The sequence below is a fragment of the Nipponia nippon genome, unplaced genomic scaffold (genome assembly GCF_047370975.1).
Source record: "Nipponia nippon isolate SJK-2023a ecotype South Korea unplaced genomic scaffold, ASM4737097v1 scaffold_37, whole genome shotgun sequence".
Lineage (NCBI taxonomy): Eukaryota > Metazoa > Chordata > Aves > Pelecaniformes > Threskiornithidae > Nipponia > Nipponia nippon.
The window spans coordinates 292,787-308,981 of record NW_028262355.1 but is presented as its reverse complement, the minus strand read 5'-3'; the positions used below and the strand labels follow the sequence as shown (position 1 = coordinate 308,981).

Genomic DNA, 16,195 nt, shown 5'->3' with positions numbered 1-16,195 from the left:
GGCAGAAAAACAGATTTATGGAGGAAAATCACTACTGGGATAAGTGGGAAAGCCCTTTTGGGGATTAGCGAGCTGATGCAGAGCTAGGAAACCCTGCCCTTTCTGCACTGAGCCTGAGTCCTGCCTAATAAATCGCCTCCCTCCCTTGCCACCCGGCCGCTGGGGCCCCAGCATCGCCTCCGGCAGCCGGGTGACGTGGGGCAGCTCCTCGTCCTCCGTCCTACTTTGCTTCCAGTGAGGATGGTCGGTTGGGATGCTTGACCTGGTTTTAAAGGAGGTGCCCTCAGCAGCACCCCATGGGACAAAGACGGAGCGCTGTCGCCTCTTTGGACCACAGCCCTCCCGTTCCTGAACTCACCCGGGAGATTTAAGACAAGTGCCAAGCGCTCAGCAGCTCCTGCTGAAATCAAGGGGGTGCGTTCAATCCTGCAAATAACGCTGGCATCGTAAGGGATGGCCCAGCGCCCCCGGCTTTGCCCGCCGGCCAAGCTCCGGATGCGCGGGTGCCACACTGGGGTTGGACGTCAACAGTTATTTCATCGGGATAATGTTGGAATATTCATAAGTGGTATTTTTTGTATGAAATATAACGCACTAACAGAACGGCGTAGATTGAAACACGGTAGAAAAGACAAAATAAAAAGAAATTATAAAGTTGAATTGCATGTAAATGCCATGAAGCATTTGGAGAGTATCAAAATGGGAGGGGGGTTGGAACCAGATGATCTTTAAGGTCCCTTCCAACCCAAACCATTCTCTGATTCTAAAATGCAATGACAGCATGAATACGGTTCACGTAAAAACTCAGTTAAAAACTCCATCTGATATAGTTTCATAAACTGTTTTTACTTGCAACGTAACTGCGGATGCAGTTCCGCTGTATAACATCTCCTACGATGTTTTACCATACATCTCTCAGCCCAAACAACGTGAGAGCAGCGCACCGTGACAAACGCGACAAGGTTTTTAATGCTCCTCTTCCCCCAACGCAGGTTTTTGTTCCGATTTCCAAACCTGCAAGTTGTCGAGCTTTTAATCATAAAGGGTTTGCTTTTAAAAGAGCATTTTAATTTTGGTCTTCTTAAGTCGTAGTGGAGACTGATTAGCTGAGAAGCTTCATTTAATGCTGTTACATTTTCGCTAATGCTGCTGAATCAGAGCTGGCACAAAAGCCCCCAAGCGTTATCCGATCAGACCGCCGCTTTTCGGCTACTGTAATTATTCCCAACAATGGAGATGTTGGTATTTATTGGAAAAATCCTAAGAAAATAAAACTTCGGGGATAGCGATCCAGGGCAATTCCTGGCCGGAGCAATTGCCTCCCTTTCCCAGCAAAGGAATGCCACTGTCCTTACAGACTTAACACTCGGTTCATACATTTCTCTTTTCTGACAGCAAGATGGATTTGAATTCTCGGGGGCATGTGCACCATGCAAAATGTATGAGCAATACACTGCAAATATCTATATGTTGCAACAAGCCAAACCTTTTCTTCCCCGGGCACCAATCATGCATTGGAAAAAAATTCCCTGCAAAAACTCACCGCATCTTTCGGACACATCTTCAACCCCTCCTGTGCTGTGTGAGGTTACTGGTGGTAATTAATTAGCAGCGCTTCTCACTGTGCTTCCCTCTTCCGTTACCCATCACCGTGTATTTGACTCTCGTCTCCCTCTTTTCATCTGCTGAATAACCCAGACCACTGGGTCACCCACCACCAAGCCCAGGGAGGACCCGTGGAGAGGGGCAACCTACAGCTTCTCTCCGTCCCACCGACTCGTGGACCATACAGTTGGACCCTGCCTTGCTTCCCATGGCATTCCGCTGCTGGGCTCTGGGTTATCCCTCCTCTTTCTCAGGAGGAAGATACTGGGAAGGGCTGACGGGAGGTTTGAAAATCAAGACGTTTCTGGCCTGAGGTCCTCCGGCGGGAGCGGCTGGGGGTGCTCCCCGGCTGGGCAGCACGGCACCCCAGTCCTGAGCGGCTTATACAGCCCCAACACCTATGCCTACTCTGCCTCCACGGTGGCTAAAAACACGAGCTAGATCTTTATTTTTATAAAATACACAAGATAAGTTCCTGTCCTCCCACCTGGAGGAAGTAACTACAGTCCTGTGGAGTATCAAGTCCTATGGGGAAATATCACCACAGCTTCGGGAGCCGGGATCATGCAGTCACTGGCACAGCCGCGGGATGCTTCAGTACAGACGGATCCACCTACACCTGGGTTAGGTACGGGCTCAGCTCTTACCCACGGTGCCAAGACTTACACGAGGGCAGCAGCCGTGGAACATACATCGGGCCAACTGTATGAGATTGGGCCACCTGGGTGAGGGTCAACAAGGCTCAGGGCCGGGTCCTGCCCTTGGGGCACAGCAACCCCAGGCACCGCTGCAGGCGTGGGGAGGAGCGGCTGGGAGCTGCCCGGCGGGAAAGGGCCTGGGGGTGTTGGTCGACAGCCGCCTGAACATGAGCCAGCAGTGTGCCCAGGTGGCCAAGAGGGCCCATGGCATCCTGGCTTGTGTCAGCAATAGTGTGGCCAGCAGGAGCAGGGAGGTGATGGTGCCCCTGCACTGGGCACTGGTGAGGCCGCCCCTCAAATGCTGTGCTCAGCGCTGGGCCCCTCACCCCAAGAAGGCCATGGAGGGGCTGGAGCGTGGCCAGAGCAGGGCAGCGAGGCTGGGGCAGGGGCTGGAGCCCAAGGCTGGGGAGGAGCGGCTGGGGGAGCTGGGGGGGCTCAGCCTGGAGAAGAGGAGGCTGAGGGGAGCCCTCATCGCTCTCTGCAACTGCCTGACAGGAGGCTGGAGCCGGGGGGGGTCGGTCTCTTCTCCCCAGGAACAAGCGATGGGACGAGAGGGAACGGCCTCAAGCTGCGCCAGGGCAGGGTTAGGTTGGATATTAGGAAAAACTTCTTCACCGAAAGGTCTGTCAGGCCCTGGCACAGGCTGCCCAGGGCAGGGGTTGAGTCTCCATCCCTGGAGGTATTTAAAAGCCGGGTAGACGTGGTGCTCAAGGACATGGTTTAGTGGTGGCCTTGGCAGTGCTGGGTTAACGGTTGGTCTCAATGATCTTAAAGGTCTTTTCCAACCTTAACGATTCTATGATTCTATCTTCATGACAATATTCTGTGGATTCAGCACAGCCCTTTCTGAAGAACCACTCGAATCTCTTTAAAAAACAATATAACGGAGTTAATTTAAAAACAGAAATAGTTTCAAGTCCAAAGCTTGCTCTCAAGCCCTCCCATGCTATTTTTTGTTGCAGTTTTCAAGTATCATTTTCCTGCTCCTCCTCTGCTCCTGTGGCACATGCAGGAACAGCTCAGGCAATCTATAAAGGTAATGAATTCACTACAGGTAGGATAAGCATCGAGTCGTATCAAACAGCACGGAAAGGAAACTGAAAAGCAAAGAACAATGAATGTTTTTTTCTAATCTTTACACAACACAGATTTTGTGCATTGATTGTAACACCAGAAAGAGAAACAATTTTGGGCAGGCACGGGTGCTGCTGCATCCTGGTCTCCACCGCATGCTGGACCACCTGCATCCCGAGCGCGCCGAGGGAAGCTGGCACGGCCTGGCAGCACGTGGGGAGCACAGCAAGACCCGCTGGTGCTCCGAAGCAACCGTTGCCCAAGCCTGGAGCTCCTCCTTGGAGCTGGAGGGACCAAGGGCAGGTCTCCTCGAGGCGGATGCCAAAATTCAGGATCCCACATACTGTAAACCAAGCAGCGCCAAGCTTCTCCCAAGAGTATTTCACACCAAAACCCATCTTCCTGCACTCAAAACGCCGCAGAGGTGCAGACCAGGTGCCCATGAACTGGAAATCCAGCAGGATCCAGCCACAGCCAGGAAGGAGATTGCTGCTGCTGCACCCACGGGAGCCAGGTCGGCTCCTGGTGCAGACGGCTGCAGTGCCAAGGGGGGGAACTCAAAATCGCAACAACCCCAAGTTTTTGGAATAATCCCGGAGCAGGAGCAGGCTAGTGCCTCTTCACAGCATGTTTTTTAAGCTTATTTTTTAAAAGGAAGGTAGGGCACTTCTAGGAGAGGTTGGGAAAGACGCCGGGTTTGCAGGAACGTTGCTCCGTAATAAAATAATAAAACTGCCGTTGTGCACGGCTCCAGCAACGTGACATGTGTTCTCATCGGTTTGGGATGACAGAGTGCATTTATTTCAGGACCGCAGACTATTACGTGCTTCAACAGAGGACAGAGGAGGAGAGTAACCAAGTCGGGGTCACAGCAGGAAGGCTCGGCACCGGCTGCACAGGGCCGCGGGCAGCTGCCCAAGGGCTGAACGCGGAGGGTGGTCCCCTCCAGGGCGAGCACAGAGCAACGCCACACGTCCTCATCTCCTTTGAAGACCTCCTCACGATGACCCACCTGGGAATTTTATTATTTTACTGGATGAACTGGAAGCTATTATGTTTGCACTGATCAGCAAGTATGAAATGAAGGGAGGACTTCAAAGGTTTGAAGATGTCCTGGAAACTATTGACCATGAGATCTCCCCTTAAAAGGGCTGCTGCACCCTCCTTAGCATGGAATTTCTGCCAATTAATTCTGTAATTAATGTTGCCGATAGGCAAAGGGAGAGAGGGTCCCCTGGCAGCCCCTTGCAGATGTCCCCAAGCGCTTTGGGGCACTAGGTAGAGCCCCCAGACCCCCAGAAGAGGTAACCTGACTATCTTCTACAACATGGGCAGGCTAAGGAGCGTCCCACTTCGCTGGCTCGTCACCCGAGTAAAGAGATTCAGCACGTCTCCGTATCCCCATATAGTAGGCATTTCTGTTGTCTTCTCCAGACAGGACCACCCAACCCAACAGCTCCCCTCTGACTGGCGCCAGGTGACACGCCACATGGGACGCGCGGCCAGGGCTGTCTGCCCTCCGAAACATTTATTATTTTTAAGTCTAGACATTTATTGGTATTTACCCCAACTTTTCAGGCTTGACTTTGCTATCTCCCTTCTCTCCCATCCCTCCTGCCCACCATGAGCTAAGGGTCCTCAAGGGAGGACAGCATCTCACTTTTACACCCCCTTGCCCCCCAAACTTGGGGCAGATCACATCTGGACTCTCTTTTGGAGCCAAAGATATTTATTAGGGCATAAGAGTGGGGATGGACGGACAGATGGGCAGCTACACATACCCAGGCAGCTTCTAAAGAAACGCAGGCAGGGGCTGAACCATGGGGGGAAGGCAGCGAGGTGCAGGGCAGGCAGGACCACGAGGCTGCAGACGGAGGGGGCACTGCGGAGCGCTCCGATGGTGAAGGCGAGATGCTCGCATTCAATAAGGATGTGGTTTATGAAAAGGGAAATGTTTTGCATAAGGATAAGGACCCCATGGAGACCAGAGCTGTCCCTTATCTTCATCTCCAACGCTCCTCTGCTCACCGGACTCAGGTGCTGAGTCGCAGAGCAAAGCGTTCAGACCACAAACAGCGGCGTCCGGGGAAAAAAGGATTAATGTGGAGATGTTCTAGAGGGATAAACAGCAGGATTAGTGACTCCGCAGGATAAAAAGAGTAGTAAGAGGGAAGAGAAAGGAGCCTGCGTGGCTGGATGGCGAGAGCATCGGGGAAGGGACAGGGTGATAGAGAGAGGGGGACACACAGGATCACCTCCCAAGGGTCCTCTCCTGCTAGACCTGATATTCTGTGCCCTAAAGAGATGTTTGCAAGTACCTGAGCACCCAGGCAGCTTAGAAACGTGTTTATCTGAGACAGGGCTAAAATTTAAGCCATCAGGTCTAAGCAGCCTGTGAAGGTGCAGACCCAGATCCGGAGGTGACCTTGGCAGCTTGACGTTCATCTCATTTCCTACTGGGGAGTTTTAAATGAACAGATGCCCCCACGCTGCTCTTGGCACACGGAGAAAGGGATTTGAGCAGCAAACACCAGCCAAATGGTGGCAGAAACACAGGCAAAGCTGCTCTGCTTCGAAGCCTGCAAAGGCCAGCACCCCGCTGTGGTCCGGGGCATCTCCTGGAGTAGGAGAGCTCTCCCTTTCCCACCAAATTATCCTAATTAAATGGTTGCCTGCTGCAAGTCATGTAAACAAGACACATTGCCAAGTAAGAACTATTATTTAGGTGGTATATTTATTTCTAGACTGTGTTTAAAACTCTGCTCACAATCTACCACAGTTATTATTTGTCATTTTAACACTCAGCAGGATGGTTTGAGGTTTGAGAAACAGCGGGTCAGAAGAGCTGTGACCTTTTAGATGAATATCAACACACAACCTGCAATTTTTCGTGTTAGCACAACCCAGGCATCAGTCGAAGCATATTCCAGATCCAAAACAGCATAAATGAAAAAAATTCAAGCACTTAAGATGACCCTTCCTCACTGCAAAGGCTTGCAAGCAAAGTATTATTCTAGAGCTGTGGCCCTGCGCTGCCTTCAGAGGTTTGGATTTACTGGGTCTTTTCAGCAATTAATTACCCAGGGAGCAGGGCTTCATCTGCTTTTGGGCAGCTCTGCATTAGCACCTGTCGGCGGCACCAAACTTCGGGGCGGAAGGATCCCTGTTGTGCTCAACACCGGTCGGCAGCGGGGTGGAGGCTCAGCAGCTTCAGACAGATGCTTTCTGCAAGAGCACAGACCAAGGAGCTTATAAATCTGTATGAGCCCTTGAGGAAAGTAGAGCTTGAAAGGGAAATACAGAAAGGAATTGATTTTTCTGAGTCATCTGAGAAGAGCTGGAAATCAAAAGCGGGACTGACCCAAGCCCCGTCCAAGCCCTCCTGTCGTACCTCTGCCTTTGCAGTGCCCATCACCACTCCTCCCCGTCGCCAGAATTTACAAATAACTGACATTATTTGTGGTGCTGGATGCTCACCACAGCGCTGCTATTTTCGGCTCTGCTCTAGAGCGGCGTCCAGGTCTCTCTGCACAGTGGGGATCTGCCGGTTTTTTGCACTGACGCTCCAGCCTCCCACCCCTGGAAGGAATCGGAGGATGCTCCCGCAATGGCATCTTGCAAAGTTACGTCCTACCACGAAGCCGCAGCCCTGGCCATCCTCCGGACAGCTCTTTCCCACTGCGCTGGCTGTTATTAAGGCGACGGAGAATTGCTTAGAAATAACAATAATTCTGCAGCAGGCACGGACAGACGACTCCTACCCTGATCCTGCAGTCTCTGACAAGATGATGCTCCTTAAATCAGTGACTTTCTGCATTCACGTAGCGCTGCCTTGTTTGCAGGGTTCTCTCCGGGAGTTATCCTCCCTTGGGAAAAGCCTCTGAAGGCACCTGACTTAAAAAAAACCAAAACCACTCAAAAAGCCAGGAGCCTCTTCCTGAGCTGGGTAATAAATAACTGGTGAGGAAGGGAGCACAGGAGGGGGAAACAGCAGGGACGATGACCCTGCGCTCACTCCCCGATGGCCCTTGCAACCTTCTTCCTTTTCCCCAGGTTTTCTTTCCCCCCAGATCCCAGACTCGAAACCAGAATAGATCAGGGCTCAGCTTCAGGATCACGAGATCATCTTTTTGCCATCCTTTTCCCTCTCCCCTTCCCTGCCTCCCTGCACAAAGCAACGGCGCCCAAATCCGAGCTGCGCTGGGCAGGAACCCACCGGTAAATGCAAAACGCATTTAAACCTCGGCACAGGCGCGACGGCGGGTCCACGGGGCGCACTGAGCTCGTCCACACAAACATCCAGTTCAAGAAAATAGATTTTATCTTATCTTACAATACCAAATAGGAACTTTAACCAGAAATCGGCTGCAGACTGCCTCGTGTCTATGGCACAGACCACGCGATACTTTGCTTTCTCCCAGGACCAAGTGGATCCGCGAGTTGATGAAGCCTCCACCGCACTCCTCCACTGCTCAAAACCTCCAGCCTGGACAGCAACCCGCATTAAACATCTGCAACTCCCTTCAAAATCCATTAGCATCAGGATCGCGTGTTATGGAGACTTCTCACCCATTTTCCTTGCCTCCCTGCTGTCAGCACAGCCACCGCTCCCACCGTGAGCTGCTCCACCAGCGAAGCCACCGTGAGCTGCTCCACCAGCGAAGCCACCGCGAGCTGCTCCCAGCTCCAACCTCCCTTTCGCGAGGGCACAGAAGAGCCCGGGGACAGCCCGGCCATGGTGGCCACGGGATGCCGGGTCCCTCCCAAGACAGAGCAACACATCCAAGGCTACCCCACCAGGAGGGTTTTGCTGCAAGAGACTGCAACACCGAATTAAGTGTGTTAGAGGAAAAATGCAGCTCTTTGAATCGCTGCATTTTTGCTTGAGTAGAGAACTGGTTTCAGTACCTTCAATTATTTTGCAGAGTTTGGCAGCTGCCTGGGAATGAGACCCTTCGCGGAGGAGACCACAGCCCCATGGCTCATTAATTCCTTGTTAGAAAGTGTCACTTTGGAGGAGTTTCAGCCCTCCTTGGGCAGACAGAGAGAAGCTGGTGACAGCAGCAGGAGAGGAAAACTGAGCCAGTCCCTAAGACCCCCCAAAGAGGGGACGGATTCCTCCTACTCAAGGGCAGGTATTTGTTTTCCTGCCTTTTGCTTCATTCCTCCTTTCCTTCCTCCTCCACCCCAGACAGACTGCTGCGAGAAGGCGTGCGTGGACCAACGGACAGGACCGCAGGGGATGCCCAGGCTGGGGGTCCTGGGTGGGTTTTTGGCATCCCCTGCCCTGAGCAGGGCAGCAGTGGGGCACGCCAGGCTGCCCAGGGCTGTGCCCGGCCACTCACAATTATTATTGCATTATAATACAGTACGTAAGTACCAAAGAGCAAAAAATTTTATACGTTGTTTGGATCTTGACCTCAGATGAAAGAATATGACTGTATCTCAAAGACCCATCCCTCTTTCCCTACGATTAAATAAGTGTAATTCAGACAGAGTTGGGTTTTTAAAAAGCCGGCTGGCACAGAAGCGAGGACAAAGACAAGCACAGTGGCTGCGGACGAGCCAGGTAACCTTTCCACGTGCTTCTGCTGTGGGCATGAACAGCAGCTCGTGTTTTATAAAAGCAGGAAAGCAAGAAACAGAAAGTTTAGTCATTTCAGTAAAGCGAGCAAACGCACACCTCCACACCGTCCATTGCTGGGATGGAATAAAATATATATTTGATACATAGGATATAAAGCAATGAAAGACACCTGAATGGCACTTGAACCCTTCCTGTGCCCTGCTTGGCGCTTTGCGGTGCTGGAAGGCCCTGGATTGCGCTTGGCAGAGCTCAACCCATGGGCTCTGCCCAGGAAATGTGTCCTGGCTTGAGGCAGGGAGGGCAACCGCCACCAGCGACCACCCCAGCAGCGCTTACAGCTGCCCAAACAGCCTCAAGGACCCGTTTCTCCCGAGAAGATCTACCATGGTTCAACCGCTTCACCCTACAGGCGTTCAACGCCTCCCCGTGCCGGCCGGCAGCTGGCCAAGAAAGCACCGGCCTCGGCGATTCGGCATTGCCTACCTTGTGTGAGTAATGCTGATCCACGATTCTGGCCAGCCCGAAGTCGCCGATCTTCAGCACCAGGTCCTCCGTACTGATGAAAATATTGGCCGGCTTGAGGTCGCGGTGGAGAACGTTAGCCGAGTGGATGTACTTCAGCCCCCGCAGCAGCTGGTACATGAAGAGCTTGGCGTGCTCCTCGGCGAGCTTCCCCTGCTCCAGCAGCCGCGCCAGGTCCGTCTCCATGTACTCCTGAACGATGTACACCATGTTAAACTTGAAAAAATCCCCGCGCAGGTTGGTCCCTTTCGGCCCCAACACCTCGTACACCTTCACGATGTTATCGTGCTCCAGGCGGCGGATGATTTTGATCTCCCGGAAAGCGTGCTTCATGCTCCGCGCATCACCGATGGTGATCTTCTTCACCGCCACTTTGCGGCAGCTCTTGCTGTCGAGGGCTGACAGCACCAGCCCGTTGGCCCCGAAGCCCAAGGGGCGAAAATTAACGAAACGACAACCCAGATCGTACCCGTACACGCTGGCGATACAGTCGCACTTCTCTGCCATCGCGGGCTCCGTCCTCTTTCAGCTTTTTCCTCTTTGTCACTTGAAAAGCTGGGAGAGTCGAAGAGCTTCCAGATCGCAAACGTGGTTTGAAATCAAGAACCTCATTATTACTTACACCTGCCTGGGGGGGTCTTGCTCCGAGCCCATCACTTCAAGATGACACACAGATGCAGTGAAAATAGATGCGAGCAACACACACACACACAAATAAAATGTTTTAAACTGGGTGAGAAATCAAGGGGTAGAAGAGACTTCCCAAGCAGTGCGGATAAATGCAGCCCAGAGATCTCTAGCAAAACAGAAAGGTTATTTTTCTTGAGATTAAAAGATCAGTGCCGCTACATTTTTCAGCCACTTTCTTGTTTTCCTTCTCCGATGTCCCCAAGACAATGCCGAAGCGTGGGGCTGTCGGTGTGGCCGGCCGGCCGGCCCTGTGTCTCAGTACCGGGGCAGCCAGCCAGCCCTGCTGTGGGGCAGAGCCCAGAGCAGCCCCATGGCCCCTCCGCTGCCCCACACCCTCCCTGCCCACAAGTTTTGACAGCGTTTTCCCCACCAGCAAAGCGCATCCAGGCACTGGCCGGGCTCCCCAATGGTCAGCAAAGCTTCACCCTTCTCATTGCTCCCTTTTCGGTACGAGCAGACCCCGTCTTCCCCATCAGCAGACAGAAATCTTGACGGCAGCAAATATTTTGCAGACCAAAACTCACTTTCTGTGTTCAGTGCAGCAAGTTTCCACGTTTGCAGTTCTAAGACCTTTCCCTTGTACGCCTCTCGCTGGCGAAGCCAAGTGCCACCTGATCTTTACAGCTTGCCGGAGGAGCTCCCTGCACTGCGCTGCCTGGTTATCCCTCCGCAGGTCTCAGTCCCGCTCCTGGAAGAAAAGAGGAGATGGATTCATTTGATACCAGCACTGCCTATGCCCTGCCTAGGTAACGGCTTGCTGAAGGTTAACCACGAGCAAAACTGTGACCTTTTGGAGGCTCATTAGTTATTATTAGCGTCCGACTGTCCGTTTAAACCGCGTCGCAAGGAAAGCAAGGTAGCAGCCCGCGAGGGTATGAACCCTCCCTGCCGAGCAGCGGAGAGCAGAGAGGGCCACGGAGTTTTTCAGTTTATAACGACCAAAACTGCTCGGGTAAATGAGTCTTAAAAACCGCTGCGAGGGTGGGACTGCCCCTGAATTCGGGGTCCCACAGCAAACCTTGGCAGCAGCCTGGGGATGCCGCTGGCTCTGTCCCTGCGGTCGCGTGGAGCTGTCAACCCCTTCCCTCATGCAGCAAGCCACACCATTTTAGTGCATTTATGAAAAGAGATGCTCTGGCATTGCTCAGCCTGGGGTGCACAAGCAGGTAAGGACACAGCTCGTTTCTCCTCCGGAGTGCCAAGGGAAGGAAGAGAGCATCCTCATTGAGATGGATGAGCCGTATCGTTAGCTGCAGAGATTTGCCATCCATCAGCAGCGCCTGCGACCGCAGCTCAGGCGCCCGGCTCTGCCGAGGGCGACTCGGCACAGTCAGCCGTCCCGCTGCTTCTCCGGCAGCTTTGCTGGTGATGAACGCAGGGGTGGGAAGACCCGGTGGGAAAACAGGAGCTGGCTTCATCTCTCACCGCGTCCTTCGTAAGGATGCGTTCCGCACTCAGATGCCGCTAAAACGCTTCCCTCATCCGTCCAAGTTTAGCAGCTACTCCCTTCAGAGGCAGAAGCGAGCTCGCAGCCTCCCAGCTTTGCTCTTCTCCTCCGTGGCCTCACAGACCCAAGAACTCCTCCATGAAAGCACATGCTACAAGACAGTTGGACTCGATGATCTCAGAGGTCTTTTCCAACCTTAATGATTCTATGATTCTAAGATAGACATAGGGTCCTATGGTCCTCTTTGAAAGTACAGCTGAATAAACAAACATATATATATATATAAAAAATATGAATGATGATAAAATTTACCTTGTGTTTTTTTCACCCCCTATTAACATGAAAAGACTTTACGACACCCTTGGAATCAAGAAGTTGGAACAAACGCGGACCCAACACAAGCAAGGTGAGCAACAGCAGCGAGTTGGGGCATCTCAGGAGCGTAACCCCGTATTTCAAAGCCTCTCTGTGCTAACAGATGCTCCCCTGATCGATGGGGGAATCTCTTATCAAGATGCACTGGCTTTTAAAGAAAAGAAAAGCAGCAGAAGAACCTGCTGGTGTCCCTCACCCAACTGCTGGCAAGGGTGTAACAGGCAAATACCAACGTCCGCTGGGGACGATGATGCAGATTTAGCCAGAGGCACGGAGGATCCCAATATTTTGGGGATTTTCGTGACAAAATGTCATTTTCCAGTGGCAGGTCACCACGCAGGGGTGGCCATGGGCAAGGAACCACCTCCTGCAGATGCTCCAGTTAGGAAAAGATGAGTCAAAGGCCTCAAAGCACAGTTTTTGAGATAAAACACTGTGATTTTTCACCTGCAATTAATTCGTTTAGAAACAGAATTGAACAAAAGGCACAAAGTGTTAGGAAACGACTGTTTTTTTTTTCCAGATGATCAGCTCATCGAAGCTTTCAACCTACCATGTCTCTCTGCCAACATGTATGAATCTCAGAGGAGCAAGGACACCTGCCCAGCCCCTGCCCTGCTCCCAAACACCCCTGACGCCTCGTTTTGCTGCACCTCCTCTTTGCCATGAGACCCACGTGCACATCAACGCCCCGTGCCACCCGCTGAGAGGACCACCAGGTCCTTCTGAAGCCGGGGAGACCTGCAGGGACCAGCCAGCTGCATGACAAGGGCTGTGACCTTGCACGGAGATGTCCCAGATGAGACACTGGTCCCAGTGCTGCAGAGGGAAGGAAAAAAAGAAGAATCCCATGGATCTGCTCCTGTTGTGTTCTCCACGCCAAATTAATGCCTCTGTTATAGCCCTTAATCACCAGAGCTGCTTTGTTAACCCAGCAGTGGGTTCACAGCCTCGTCCTTCACTCCCCAAGCATCGGGCATCGCCAGCGGTACCCTCCGGCTCTCTGCCAGAAGTTACCCAGAGTAACGACAGGGAAAACGTCAAATGCTGAGCTTTGTTTCGGTTTGCAACCATCAAGCATTAAAGGTGGAAGAGAACCGTAATGCTTCAGGCCACCACGGAGCAGCTATTTGAAGAGGGATCCAGTTAACGGTTAAAATAAAGACGTATGGGCCACATGACGGCGGAGAGGGATGTAGGCAGGGCAGGGATACCCTCCGAAAAGCATCTGCCAGCAGTTACCAAGCAGATTGGCAAACACTGCTTGTTCCTGTAGTTGGAAGCAAAAATAATTACAGCCTCTCTTCAATTCAGCAATTATCTAATGCTGGCTTTTGCACGCAAGGACCGAACAGAAAAAGCCGCCCTTGCTATTAGGGGCAAGCCAGAGAGGTGCCTTGGTCCATAGTCACCAGAGGGAAAAAAAAGATGAGAAACAAGGAGTGAAGGGGAAAAGGAAGGTAAGTAAATCCCGAGGCTCTGCAAGGACAGCAGGAAAGAGCACGCTGTGCGGGAAGGTTACCCCTGCGTTACAACCCAGCTGCACGGCCGTGGAAAGGGAGCGAACGTTGCTTAAACCCCAAGAAGGCGGTGGGGGGTCTGAGGACCACGGGCAGGCTGGGACCCGATGAGCAACCAGGGGGCTGCAGGAGACACATCTGGCTGCAGCAAAACTGGAGCTTTTCCATTCGTGGTGACTAACCTGAGTTTCCTAAGCCTGCACTGAAGACCTCAGTCTCTGCATGGGTCTCCTGGATGTCTGAGGAGGGAAAAAAAAAAACCAAACAAGAAAAGTGGCAAAAATTTCCTACCAGCGAAGGGAACTCTGGGAAATAGCGCTTGGGTCAATATGCTTCAACAAGGTGCTGGGTTTGAGATCCATCTTTGTCCCTCATCTCTCGGCCCCGCCACGTTTCTCAGCCTTTTGGCCCTATAAGCCAAACTCCACAGGGTTTGCTGAGACCAGGTAGGGCTGGAAGGGACACGGTGCTAGCTCCCACGCTGAGCTTCTTGGCTTACTCTACAATGGAACGAAACCAAGTTTTGCCTTGTCAGCTTAATTATTAATAATTAGTACAGTTCTAGAAGCACTGAAAGGGAAAATGTGGTGCATAAGACTGCAAGGGAAGAAAGAGCCCTGTTTCATCTCACGAGCAAAGCAATGGCCTTTGCGGCGCTCCTGGCTACGTCTCAGTCCCCAGCTGAGTGATGACCTGGCAGCATCTTCTGCAATTAGAGGGGCTGAGGCAGAATCACCCCAAAAAGGACGGCCCTGGAGGATGGCAAGCCGTGCTCCCATCCTCGCTCTCGTGTCTGGGTCCCTCTCACTGAACCAGCCAGGGAAAAGCTGTTGGTGAACACAGGGAGATGCACCATGGCTGAGGGACCAGGAGGCAACATGCTCCCGCGGGACTGACCACCATCTCCGTTTGTCCTTCTTTATCTCTGCCTCCTCCAACCGAGACAAAGCAAACCCAAAGGATCAGGCTGACCAGCTGCAAGGCTACAGGAGTTCTTCTTCCAGTGCTCCCCATTATCCAAATCAGACATTGCATCTGACCGGTTATTTCATTAGAAGCACTAGAGAAATGAAATAAAGCGTGCACACAGTCTGGTTGCTGCTCCCGAGTTATCTGAGCAGCTGATGCCTGGGAACCGCAGCAGGGGAACAACCATCTGACTATTTAAATGTGCATTTCTGTTCTGCAGCTAACCAAGGGGAAGCTTCAGGATGCCAGCCTCATCATCAGCGATCCCGGTTTTTCCTCTCCTCTTGGTTCTCCAAGTCTATTGTAATGAAAAAGTATTATTTCAGCGGCCTAATGAAAATAGCTGCCGAGACCAACAGCGGTCATAAAACCAGCAGCGATGCTATTTGGCTGCAGATGATGGAAAACACGGCCTATTTTCATGAAACTACAAACCAGAGTCCCAGGGGATTTTCAGCTGATGAGGCCAGGATCTGCCACCCACTTAAAAAGCTGAATTCAATGGGAGCTTCAGGGCAAACTGCAGCAGAATTCAGCCAACAAACAGGTCCTGAAGCACAACGGAGGGTCAGGAGCAGAGAGCGATAAAACTCGTGGTTACACCAAGACGGTGTGCAGGGAGAATACATCTGACTTGTTTATACCGGTAGAAACACCCCAATCTTTTGCTCGTGTGCTCGACAGGGTTTTGCTGGGGTGCTGGAAGATGGTAAAACACAAAGGGACAACAGTTTTAAGGGATCTGAGTGCTGACTTTATTCCCATCCCCTTTCCCACCTCCTATCTATCCTAGTTTTAAAGCTAGGAAAGCTTTGGGGTACTTTCAGAAAGCATATACCAAGAATTTTCTCTGTTGGAAAATTCTCCTGGTCTGCAGACCATAAATCCTGTCGGTTTAATAAATACGTGGGAGGTCAAAGTCATCGTTCAAACCTGCAGCTCAGCCAGAGGGAAGGGTTGGGAGCTCCTGCGATGCCCTGCAGAGCCCACGCTCCCACCAGCCTGCCCTCCAGTCTCCTGGGCACGGAGAGGCGACGGAGGAAGGGATGCAGTTGCTTATACAGAGAATTACACAATCAAATTCCCAAGAAATATTGTGCATATAAGAATAACGCAGGAAATTTAGAGCCATGTTCCCTCCTTATGAACATATTTTACAGTTTCAATTTACCTCTCACTCGCTTTTTCACTGAGGGTAGCATATCTGTTTCACTGTTTGCACAGCGTATCACCCCTGAGATTTTATAATCGGGACCCCTTGTGCCATACAACGCAAGGACGAGGGAATTAAGAAATTTTCTTTTATTCTTCCATTCTTTCTCTCTCTCTCCCACACCACTCCGCGCAAGGAAAGCATTTGCCCTCGCGTTGCTGCTGCAATTTGCCCTGACCTTTCTGCTCCCTTCACTCCTCCGAAGGCTCAGGGGGCTCCGGGTGCCCTCTGGGCTCTCCGCTGCCATCTCCCAGTGGGCTCCCAGCATTTCCCAGCGCAAGACCTGACCCTGAGGCTGGGATGAGCTTTTCCTTTTCCCTCCAAATCTGCTCCAAGCAGCAGCAATCTCTCTCTGGCTGGATGAATTCATTAAAGCTCAAGTGTCGTAACAAGATGTCTGTTATTAACAGAGCACCACAGGTGCTAATTAAAGAAGGATAACAGCAATCTCTCACTCGAACACCTTGTAAAGGCCCAGATCCTGCAAACCATTAC

The 16,195-nt window shown here is 52.0% G+C and overlaps 1 protein-coding gene across 4 annotated transcripts in view; it reads right to left on the bottom strand.

The window, feature by feature from the left end:
• MAPK4 (mitogen-activated protein kinase 4) overlaps nt 1-16,195 on the bottom strand; it is a 48,431-nt gene that overhangs the window by 15,104 nt on the left and 17,132 nt on the right. For all 4 annotated transcript variants that reach the window (XR_015707912.1, XM_087772835.1, XM_087772834.1 and 1 more), the window contains exon 2: nt 9,448-10,864. Coding sequence is in view for 3 of the 4 variants with exons in the window: in XM_087772835.1 (XP_087628961.1) it covers nt 9,448-9,993 (546 nt within the window). In the remaining variant the exon portion in view is untranslated. The remainder of the gene's footprint in view (nt 1-9,447; nt 10,865-16,195) is intronic.